Source organism: Pseudonaja textilis, chromosome 6 (assembly GCF_049901715.1).
Source record: "Pseudonaja textilis isolate UNSWEBS1 chromosome 6, rPseTex1.2, whole genome shotgun sequence".
NCBI lineage: Eukaryota > Metazoa > Chordata > Lepidosauria > Squamata > Elapidae > Pseudonaja > Pseudonaja textilis.
Genome location: NC_141995.1, coordinates 15146652 through 15158760, shown reverse-complemented (window position 1 = coordinate 15158760; position 12109 = coordinate 15146652). Strand labels below are relative to the sequence as shown.

General features: G+C 36.1%; 1 protein-coding gene across 5 annotated transcripts in view; it reads right to left on the bottom strand.

The window, feature by feature from the left end:
• The window catches only part of BMPR1B (bone morphogenetic protein receptor type 1B), a 215419-nt gene that overhangs the window by 15081 nt on the left and 188229 nt on the right, over nt 1–12109 (bottom strand). For all 5 annotated transcript variants that reach the window (XM_087935918.1, XM_087935917.1, XM_087935916.1 and 2 more), the window contains 3 exons: nt 7059–7161; nt 5983–6085; nt 1228–1324 (listed from right to left, as the gene is read on the bottom strand). In XM_087935918.1, the coding sequence (XP_087792044.1) occupies nt 1228–1324; nt 5983–6085; nt 7059–7161 (303 nt within the window). The remainder of the gene's footprint in view (nt 1–1227; nt 1325–5982; nt 6086–7058; nt 7162–12109) is intronic.

Genomic DNA, 12109 nt, shown 5'->3' with positions numbered 1-12109 from the left:
CATTATATACATACATTATAACTATCTGATTACATTTAACAATGAGCAAAAATCTATTACTTCTGTAATAAACAGGGACAAGCATATGGCAAACGTTAACTCCTGAACCGCCTCCTATCTGAAGGAAAGGAGGCTAAAATTACTCAGTACTACTAGCAGCCTGGGTGAAATCACAACCATCCTTGCAATGAAATTGAAAAACACATGCTGCCATGCAGCTGGGAGAAGGAAGGAAGGAAGGAAGGAAGGAAGGAAGGAAGGAAGGAAGGAAGGAAGGAAGGAAGGAAGGAAGGAAGGAAGGAAGGAAGGAAGGAAGGAAGGAAGGAAGGCCTCTTTTTCTAAGACACTGTGTTACTCAGAAAGAAAGAAAAAACAGAAATCTCAGAGACTTAAGCATTAAGAATGTACAATGATCCAAATTCAATAGGAAAAAGGATGATCTGAATTACCTATGAGCAAATGTGGCACACCTGCCCACCACCTTCTTAAATCCAAAATATGTTTCCCATGGCCATGAGGGGCAGTGGCATATACTCAAGAAAAGAAGCAAAGTTTAATCAGGATGTCCCAATGTGTGTCATACATGCACTTAAGTAAGTCTCAAACCACCCCACATATAATGGGATATATGCCTCTAGGCATGTCAACAAATAAATATATAGAAAAATTAATGATGCCTTTGAGAACAACACACTGTATACTGGAGTGTTATTTCCATGAGCCTAATTCACAAAACAACTCTGCAATATTTATTTCAACCCTGGCACAACCCGAAGAAGTAATGAAACTTTTAAAATTCATCATTAACCGGAAAAAAAAATACAATTTGATGTCTAGTCATGTTTAACTGATAAATCTGAATATTTTAGACATTTCAATTTATGCCTGAATATCAAATACTTTTGGAATTATAACCTCACCTCAAATCCTAAAAATCTCAATGCTCAATAATTTAAACCAGCATTTATGATGATTTCTAATATACCACGCTTGTTTTACTTTATTCACAAACCCACTTTCCATTTATCTCATACATACAGGCTCAGTTTTTGTACATTTTCATTCTGACTGTCAAAGCTGTGTCAAAAGTACTATTAAAACCAAATTGTTCTCTCAATCTTCATACAAACGCAAGAAATTAGAACACGTTAAAATGATCTTTTGTGTCAAATTGTGCTGTAAAGAAACAGTCAAGGATAAAAGTATAATTTTCTTTTCCAGACATACCTGAAGTAACAGAATATGATGATGCATACCAAGAGTATGCTACAGACAATCACTGAAATTAGCAGAGCCTTCTGGTGAACATTTCCCTTTGAAAAAACTTAAAGAAGAAAACAAAAGCCTTTATCAATCAGAGATAATGAGAACTTCCGTTTGCACATATTTGTGAACAGCAAGTAAGAGGGAAAGATAAAATTAAGACAGTGGTGACATTAAAAATTGCAGCACCCAGATGTGATTTATAAAGTTTCTCACATTAACCACTGCTATCCAGAACAGGAGCTGGAACAAAATCAAATTCAAAGAATATGCCTGTTCTGAATTTTTTGAATTCAACCAGTTTTATAATAGTCTGAATCATTTTAAATCCAGATTTCATTGGTAATTACTCCCATTCTTCTTTTTAATAGTTTGGGTATTGGACAATTCTGTGATGGTAGCAAATGCAGAAGTGACGTAAAGTATCCATGGTAAAATACTTTGCTGCACGGATGTCAAATTCACAGTGTCACATTGCCGTCATGTGACCTATTGTGACATTTGCGGAGTTGAGGTAGACATGGCATACGCGAGATGCATCCGCTCGCGGGCCACCAGTTTGATACTCCAGTTTGATGCTCACTTCCATGGATTTGCATATGGTACAATTATCAACTACACATATTGTGAGATAGGCAACTTATCTCTAAAAAAAATGAGGAGGATGGAGTGGAAGTTAAAAGTTAAAGTTTACAGATAGTTTATTCCAACTTTCAACCACCATTAACATTTGACTCTACATAAATTTAGTGGCACAGAAATTTAACAAAGAAAAATCAAACATATCTGCAGTGGGATTTCCAGGGCTAATGTGAGTCTACAAATAGACATCAGGACTCCAGAGATAGTTAGCACTCATAAAGGACTGGTCAAAACTTAGGTTAGAAATTAGAAGCGTGTTTTTATGAAAGTTACATTTACATCAGAAAAAAAATATCTAAGCCAGCCTCAGAACATCCACACAATAAATCATGACATTTGTAAATGTTTCCGGTGTAATTGTTATTAGCAACTATGCACATTCAAGGAAATTGCATTTTTATTAGGAAATGTTGAGATGTGGGAAGGTTAGGAGGAAAGAATATATTCAGTTTAAAAAATACTCCCTAAAGAAATGAAATACTAAAATATTTCATACTGAAATACTATCCAATTAATATAGTAGCAGCAACAAGATTTACTGTGATTTACAGTATATATCTCTAATAGCCACCATCACAAATATAAGACTTTAGGAGATTATGGTCTCTATTTCAAATATACATTTCTTTATCTGTGAACTGCAAACTGATCCAGCATGCATCTGGTTGTTTGAGAGAGTAAGAGGAGCTCTTTCGGTGTTCTATATAGCAAGACAAGATGAAGAGAAATCACACCATAAGCTGCACGTCCTCTATCCTTATTGATCGGCCCTGGAATATGGCTATTGTATTTCGGATCTACCAGCATGATACAACAAGGAGGTGCCTAGGGGACTCTTAGCTTTCTTATTAAGCACGTTTACTTCTAAGCTCTGATTTCATCGTCTATTTTGGCCCCTGAACAACATTTCCTTTCTGGTTTGCCTCTGAAGTGAGAGGCAGACAAGGAATCTATCTCCGGTTTACATCAGGTTTAATGTTTTCATTTTATAGTATCTACTAGTAGTGTAGAGACCAAACAAGGCTGGTGATTTTGAAATTGCTTTTATGAAAGATATGAAAAAATACTTTAGTGTTCATAGCTAAAAAAAAAAAAAAGTCGCAAAATTCCAACTTTTGGCAACTTTTAAGTCTTGTGGACCTCAATTCCCAGAATTTGCTTTGCTGGCTGAGGAATTCTGGGAGTTGAAATCCACAAGACTTAAAGTTGCCAAGGTTGGACACCCCTGTCCTAGAGCTTGAATGAGTTAAGCTGCATGGGTGTACACACTGGACACTGTTCCACAAGTCAGGTGAGTGCGCATGCACACTGGCCCGTTGCTCACTGGCCCAGTTCCAAATAATCCACGTCCCAGTAGTGGGTCATGGTCTGGGGTTTGGGAAGCAGCCATGTGGAGAGAGAAGCAGCAATGTGGGTCATCTCATGTCCTCTCTTTTCTGAAGATGTTCTGAAGAACCAGTTTATTCACTGGTTTGTTTAGTCCTTGCTACAGTTATAAGCTTTGCATTCAGAGAAATGTCTTCTGTTTGCCATGAAGACAGTTTGAATATTTCCGAGATAGATTCTATGCAATCTCCTGTAAAAAATGTATCTAAGGAAATCTCTCTGCATTTCAGAAATACCTAATATTTTCCAACTAATTTTCTTCATTCATAAACTAGAAGCATGTTCAGGTTTACTACGGTTGCAGTGAAAGTCTGCAATGAAAGCCTATCAAACTCAATTTCATGTCCCCACTTATTTCATCGCTAGCCTGAGAGCCAGACATAGTGGCACCACCATTGCAAGAGCATAAAATCAGTAAAGACATTTTTTTTAAAATCTGTTCTGCCTGAAACTTGCTTTTTTCATATCCAATATTTTTATTCTTTCCAACATTATAATGGAAATTAACTGTTTTTCCTGCTTGTCTAATAAGTATCCTGCCTAACCAGGGTATGGTCTCCTTGTTCTTACAAGGACATTTTACTGCGTAGGAAAGCTGTTTAAAACCTGGAACATTGAGTGGGGGTGAATGTTCTGTTTTTATCTTGTTTCCAGTAAATTAAGACTTTATTTTTTTGCCTTTGTGTTTGGTTAGCTTTCACTCTGACCTATCCATGTATATGTATTTCCTTCATATTTAGAAAATGATAGCACGAGGAAAAGCCCTTGCAAAGTACGGCACCTTTACTTTTCCTATGATCTCTTCTGTATCTCAGTTAATTTGTAGTTTAAGGAACCTACTACTAAAGGATTTCTTTAGACTGTGCCTTCCCTTGAGATATGACCCTGGGTTATAAGCTTTTTGAACCAGAAACATCTATTTTTCACATGACAAGTGAAAAATGCTTGTGTCTGGAAAATGATTTTGCATAGGTTGTTTCCTGTTAAAGAAAAATATTGAGCTGGAGGTTTAAATTCTTGATTTTCAGAATAATGAATTAAGAGAATTTTGGACAACTGACAATTGATAAATCAAAACAGTTCAGAAATTTAGTAAGATTTTCAGTTGTCCTTATTTGAGCCGTGGTGGCACAGTGGTTAGAATGCAATACTGTAGGGTACTTCTGCTGACTGCTGGCTGCCAGCAGTTCAGCAGTTCAATTCTCACAAGGTTGACTCTACCTTCCATCTTTCCGAGGTCAGTAAAATGAGGATCAGATTGTTGGGGAAAGTATGATGACTCTGTAAACCACTTAGAGAGGGCTGTAAAGCCCAGTGAAGTGGTATATAAGTCTAAGTGCCATTGGCATTACTTCTCAGCACATTGTAGACTTCTTGAAAAAAATTATCACTTCATAAAGAACACAATGGGCTAAAGACCTGTGGCATCAGTTGTCTGCTTCTGTGATTGTAGATAGGTAGAAGCCACAGAATATGTTCTTTGTTGCTCCTTTCATAGAAACATTTGAACCAGGTCTATCCTCCTTCTTATCAGCAGATATCTTGATTGTTCTGATCCTGCTCTGAAGCTGCTCACAAATTAATTGCCTTTTATTACAGTGGCTAAGTTTTGCTCAGCAGCATGTAAGGTCAAGCTCCTGTTACATAGATATATATTTATGTTATTTCAACCAGGTCTTCTAGTCTAACCTTTGCTCAGATAGCAAACTCTATCATTTCAGACAAATAATTGTCCAATCTCTTCTTAAAAACTTCCCGTGTTGAAGCATTTATAATTCCACCGATTAACTGTCAGGAAATATCTTCTTAGTTCTAGGTTGCTTCTCTTCTTGATTAGTTTCCATCCATTACTTCTTGTTCTGAATTCAGATGCTTTGGAGAATAGATTGACCCCCACTTCTTTGTGGCAACTCCTGAGATATTGGGATATTGCCATCATAATAAATAATAGCAATAGCAATGAGACTTATATACTGCTCTACAGTGCTTTGCAGACCTCTCTAAGCAGTTACAAAATCAGCATATTGCCCCCAACAATCTGGGTCCTCATTTTACCCACCTCAAAAGAATGGAAGGATGAGTCAACCTTGAACTTGGTGAGACCCGAACTGCCCAACTGCTGACAGCTGGTGATCAGCAGAAGTAGCCTGCAGTACTGCATTCTAACCATTGTACCACCGCAGCTCTTAATAATATTTATAAGTATATTTATTATAATATTTATAATAAATAAATAATAAATTGACTGAACTGAACATCAGCTTAATTACTACATGGTCTTTAATTGAGTGGAACTCATTGAGTGCTTAAGTGCTTAAAGAAAGAGAATCTAAAGACGAATGGGTTCACTAAGTAGATATACTGCACAAATGAAATTTCACATATTCTTCAAGGAAAAACATTTTCTTAAAATGAAGTCATTTTAACCATATGGAGTATATTGCTACATATAAACCAGTCATCTAGTTAAATAGAAACAAACAAGTAATTCAGTCCTGCATTTTAAGGCTATATTATTAGATAAGTTTTCCTGATTTCAGAGGAGCAAACTATTTAGAAAATCATCTTAGGTTGAATGAAAAAGGGCACCATACAAAATGCTTACATTGTCGTATCATCCTTGACAAACTTACGTAGTCTTTCTCAAAAATGGATATGTATTAAGATATTAGGATTAGTAATCTTTATTACCTGGATGTTCTAATGGTGGTAGAGTAGGGTGAAGATCTTTATTACAGAAATCCTGATCTGTGCAGCATGCAATTAATCTTCTTGGTTGAGACAATGGAGTGTCCTGTAATAATTATAGATAACTTTTATATAAAACAGTTCATGACAATTTTCAACTATAAGGAGACGTGTGCATGCAAACCGTTCAAAGTGCTTGTCTTAAAAACTTAAAGAGTGCACCTATTTCAACATGGATGCAATGTATAACTCAGGTTGCTTATCATTATCAAACTCCTTTGTATCTTTTTTACATGTGCAATTTAATTCCTAAAACTTACGAGGAAATGTTTTAAAAAACCATTAGGATTTGAGTTTCCATTAAAAACCAAGGGCCCCAATTTAGTGAAGACCTTACTAATGACAAATTTGGCATTTGCAGCTAGATGCAGTTATCTGCTTGTGATTTGCTACCTTTTTTGCCAATTTCCAGCAAAAACGACCCATTGGAGAAGTTGGATATGTTTAACCATCGACAAAAAATGTTGTCAAACTGGGTCCAACTTGAGTTACCACTGCAACAACTTAGGATAGAAATTCCAGTTCCAATTGTGGACATAAGTTAAGGTCTATTTGCTTAGTAACTGGGGTTAAAACAGCACTGGAAAATTGTGACTTATGACCATTTTTTCATATTTACAAATCCTGTGGTTGCATGACCAAAATTCAGATGCTTAGCAACTGGCATGTATGCACGACGGTTGCAGTATTTTCATTGCCTTTTGCAACCTTCTGACAAGCAAAGTCAATGAGGAGATTTACTTAACAACCATGTTACCAACTGAACAACTGCAGTGATTTGTTAATAACTATGGCTGCTACTACTTTTACAATTCTGAGCTGGCCTTTTCTTAGCATGGATAAGTTGGCTGTGGTTGTGTTTCTGTCAAACACAGAATATTTCTGCTGTTCATATTAATGGCAATAATATTCTCAATTTGTTTCTTTGACCTTGTAAAAATAATGCAGAACATTAATATTTTAATTCCCGACAATATCCAGACCGATTCTGAAAGGTTGAGTTCACAACATTTTCTTACTCGGCACTGGAAGTCAGAACCTTCTAAACCTATGCAGCCAGTAGTAAAACTCTGTCCTCCAGTATCTTCATCTTCCACCATCGCAAAGCAATAGCCATCCGTGCTGAATACAAGAAAAAAAGAAAGATATTTCATTTAGCCTTTAATATTCATGATTCTCATAAGTGTTGTTCATAATTCATGAAGCATCTGAACCTGGAAATCATTAAATCAAGTGCAGTAAACATTTATTAAAAGCCAAACTGTGTGATGCTCTGTGGCTAGCCATTCTTTGCAGAAAATCGCTTTTTCTCCAAAAATCTGGTACTTCTGGTATTTGAGAGTTATTTTCCACTGGTGTTTGACTAGAACAGAGTAAGCAAGGCCTGTGCAGCATTTGTTAACTAATGATTATTATTATATTCAATTATTTGACAAACTGTTATTATGAGTTTTCTGTCAGTGACTTCTCCTCATTCCTACTGCTCTGGGGACTGCCAGGAAAATGGATCAGAAAGAGGCTGGAAGAATGCATGAGCTGTGTCTTGCTATGGTTTGTTCACATCATCCTTAACTTTGGCTGTGCACACTGCAAAAAATCACAGCCAACTTATCAGAGCAAGGAAAATCAGCTTTACAATCTAGATGGATTCAATTTGCTAAGGAAGAATTGAACAACATAGCACATTCCAGCCAGAGCTGCCTATCACAAAGCAAAAGTGATGGCTGGAGAGCCAAAATGTTTGGGTTACAACAGACTGTACAATTATGCAAACTACATGGGGCCCCGACAATCATTTTTTAAAACATCTTTTTGGTGGATGATTTTTTTCAGTTTATGTTAAGCTTGCAGTATGTTTTATACTACAGTGCTACAATACTGTTTCCTGCTTCCAAATGTGAGGAAGTAGCATCCCTGTTTCTTTGGCAAACAGTCTGATTTTTAATAAGTTGTTATGACTGTGCTGGAATTCAGGATGAAAGATGCAACATTTAATTACATTAGAAAGAGGCTCTAACTGAGCCAATTCAGGTATTAATCAGGGATCCATGAACTGAAAGCAAATAAAGACCAACCCAGGCACTTCCCTTCCTCAGGAGCCTAATTTTTGTATAGACATTCTAATCTTATTAAAAAATAGGATGCTCTACAAAGTCAAAATAAGGAAACTGAGATAAAAAAAAGTTTCCAACAATCTACAATATGAAAACAAAGACAAGATGAATAACCAAAAAAAGAAAAACTTCATTATGACTTATCAGCTGAACTCAAATGTTCCTGATTTTTAAAAAAATGCTGGCATATTTTAGCATTGATGTATACATGCTCATATCAATTCTACAATCAAGTCTGAATGGAAACCGTTTTATTACTACTTTACAGTCTTGCATGGAACAACTACGAAAGCAGAAATGAAGTGTGTTGTGTTCTATGGTCAATAGTGGTTTTTTAAAATATTTTTTTTAATTTTTGCTATATAAAGAGCAACAGTTTCAATGTCTACACAAACAGTGTGTTGTCTGGTTACAGTTAATTTTAGCAATCATAATCATAGTAATAATGTTCATTAGTAGTAGTCATATAATAACAGTATTTTCTTGACATAATATTAATACTTATTAACACTAATTTATATTAATAATAAACATATCATAATAAGCCCTCATAGTAAAATTAATCCTTCTCTTGCAATTTTAAATATTCTAACTTCTGATTCTGTTGGTTAACCATTGTTAAAACAAAATCTCATATTTCAAAATATTCCGTATCTTCCTTCTCTTTAATTTCAAGTGTTAATTTACCCATTTCTGCATATTCTAGTATTTTTAAAAAATTATTATCGTCTTTTCTGTAGGGATCTCCACACCTTTCCAATTTTGTGCAAATACAATTCTGGTTGCTGTTAATACATGTTAGTATCAGATACGTAGTCCCTTTCAACAGTAATTTTTAATAGCCAAAGTAAACATCTGGGGGGGGCGATAATAAAACATGTAATAGAATTACTGACAGACCCTGAAAACAGAAGTTTTAATTAAAGATTACCTAACCCATGGTGTAACTCAGGTGTTTACTAAATGTAAAAAAAAAAAAGGGGGGGGGGACGGACATAATCCAGAAATTTTGTAGCTATTTAACCAATATCATTATCCAGTTTCTATTCTACACGTTGCAATATCTTAAATATTGATCAAGAGTAAAGAACTTGGAAGGTAATTTTTGAAAAAACCTCCAAAGGATTTTCAATTCCAATCCAGAGGAAAATATATATTATTCTTCTCCACACTGAGATAGTAAAAAGAACCTTTTCAATGGAATCAGTTTGAGTAACATTCAGAACCTTGAAACAATAAAATTATTGTCATTTCTCTCTACTCAATCCACCTTTTTTTCTTTTGTTCTCTCCTTTTGTTCTCTCTGCCATCTGTTTTTGCTTTCTTCTTCCCTTCCCCCCACCCCATGCCTTTTCTCCTTTTTTTCCCCCACCAACTGGTTTCCACTTCAAGCAAAGATTTTCAAAGCTCACTGTTCTTTTTTGCACTGACCTCATCAAGCAAACTGAAACTTCATCCTCCTGCAGACTTATTTTGAAAACTGTGCAGTCTCTTTTTCATAGGACTCTTTGGGATTGAGTGAGGCAGAACCCAAAGTGGGCAGCTGTTGCAAGCTACTGAAATTTTAGCCACATGCAACAGATACACTACTACTGATACAGGCTTTAAATACCAAATATTTCAATATATACATATTCTTCAAACATACCACATAGATCCTGGATATGATATAATAATTTGTAGCTACAGGTGAAACTCAAAAAAACTAATATAGGAGATAGACTCATTACATGCAAAGCAAGATAGTTCAAACCGTGATTTGTCATAATTGAGATGATTATGGCTTACAGCTCATGAAAACCCCAAATCCACAATCTCAGTAAATTAGACTATTAAATGCAATCAATAAAACAAGGATTGTACATAGAACAATATCGGACCTCTGAAAAGTATAAGCATGCATACATACTCAATACTTGGTTTGGGCCCCTTTTGCAGCAATTACTGCCTCAATGTGATGTGGAATGAAAGCTATCAGCCTGTGGCAATGCTGAGGTGTTATGGAAGACCAGGATGCTTCAATAGTGGCCTTCAGCTCTTCTGCATTGTTTGGTCTCATGTCTGTCATCTTTCTCTTGGCAATGCCCCATAGATTCTCTATGGGGTTCAGGTCAGGCGAGTTTGCTGACCAATCAAGCACAGTAATCCCATGGTCACTGGACCAGGTTTTGGTGCTTTTGGTGTGTGGGCAGGTGCCAAGTCCTGCTGGAAAATGAATTCAGCATCCCCATAAAGCTCATCTGCGGAACGAAGCATGAAATGCTCCAAACTCTCCTGGTAGACAGCTGTGTTGACCCTGGACTTAATGAAGCACAGTGGACCAACACCAGCAGATGACATGGTTCCCCAAATCAACACCGACTGTGGAAAAGTCATACTGGACTTAAAGCATCTTGCAGTGTGTGCCTCTCCATTCTTCCTCCAGACTCTGGATCCTTGGTTTCCAAATGAGATGCAAAAGTTGGTCTCATCAGAAAAGAGGACTTTGGACCACTGAGCAACAGACCAGTTCTGTTTTTCTTTAGCCCAGGTAAGATGCTTCTGACGTTTGTTGTTCAGGAGCACCTGAAGAAGAGGAATACGACATTTGAAGCCCATGTCCAGGATCCATCTGTGTGTGGTGGCTCTTGATGCACTGACTCCAGCCTCAGTCCACTCCTTGTGAAAGTCCCCAACATTTTTGAATGGCCTTTTCCTGACAATCCTCTCCAGGCTGCAGTCATCCCTGCAGCTTGTGCACCTTTTTCTTCCAAACTTTTCCCTTTCACATAACTTTCTATTAATGTGCTTTGATACAGCACTTTGGGAACATCCAACTTCTTTTGCAATTACCTTTTGAGGCTTTCCCTCCTTATGGAGGGTGTCAATGATGGTTTTCTGCACAACCGTCAGGTCAGCAGTCTTTCCCATGATTGTGATTCCTACTATACCAGACTGAGAGACCATTTAAAGGCTCAGGAAGCCTTTGCTGGTGTTATGGCTTAATTAGCTGATTAGAGTGGGACACTTTGAGCCAAGAATATTGAACCTTTTCACAATATTCTAATTTTCTGAGATTGTGGATCCGGGGTTTTCATGAGCTGTAAGCCATAATCATCTCAATTATGACAAATCACAGCTTGAACTATCTTACTTTGCATGTAATGAGTCTATCTCATATATTAGTTTCACCTTTTAAGTTGCATTACTGAAATAAATGAACTTTTGCACGATATTCTAATTTTTTGAGTTTCACCTGTATAAGATGTTAAACAACCTTGCTTTAATTTTTAGAAATATATATATATTACTTCAGGTAAAAGAAGTTTAATTTGTTAGTGATTACATATAAATGGAACTACAGTATGCCCTGAAGAAATATTTATACTATTTATCTCAGAAGTCTGTTCATAAGACCTAAATTCAGTTTAAAACTTGTTTTGGATTAGACATAATCCTTCTAAACTGAGAAGCCCTTACAACACTGTCTATATATTTATTTGGCACAAGGAATTACTCTCTTAAAGTATAATAACTCTACTAAATCAATACACCCAAGTTACAATAGTGCAATCTGTGGTAAATAGATTTCACTATTGAAAGGTTTTATAGCCACTTTGAAGGCTACAAAATCCATATGAAAGAAGCACATTGAGTCAAAAAAATCCTTGTGCATGATATAACTTATATACGGTTTAGTACTAGGTCATATCTATTCTGCGTAGTATAGATAAAGAAACCAATAGGACAGATACATTCTTTATTCTGGGCATATAAAAAAACCCTGAGAGTTCAAGGGAGAGAAAAAGGTTAAAAATGTTGGGGTTACATTGACAAATATAAACTCTAAATTGTTTCAAAACAATTTTGCAGCTGTGTGAAATGATATTAAAGATGAGATAATTTGCAATTATCTTCCTTGGGCAGAATCTATGTAAATAAGGTGAATATTTTACCAAAGATGTTGATTTTATTTC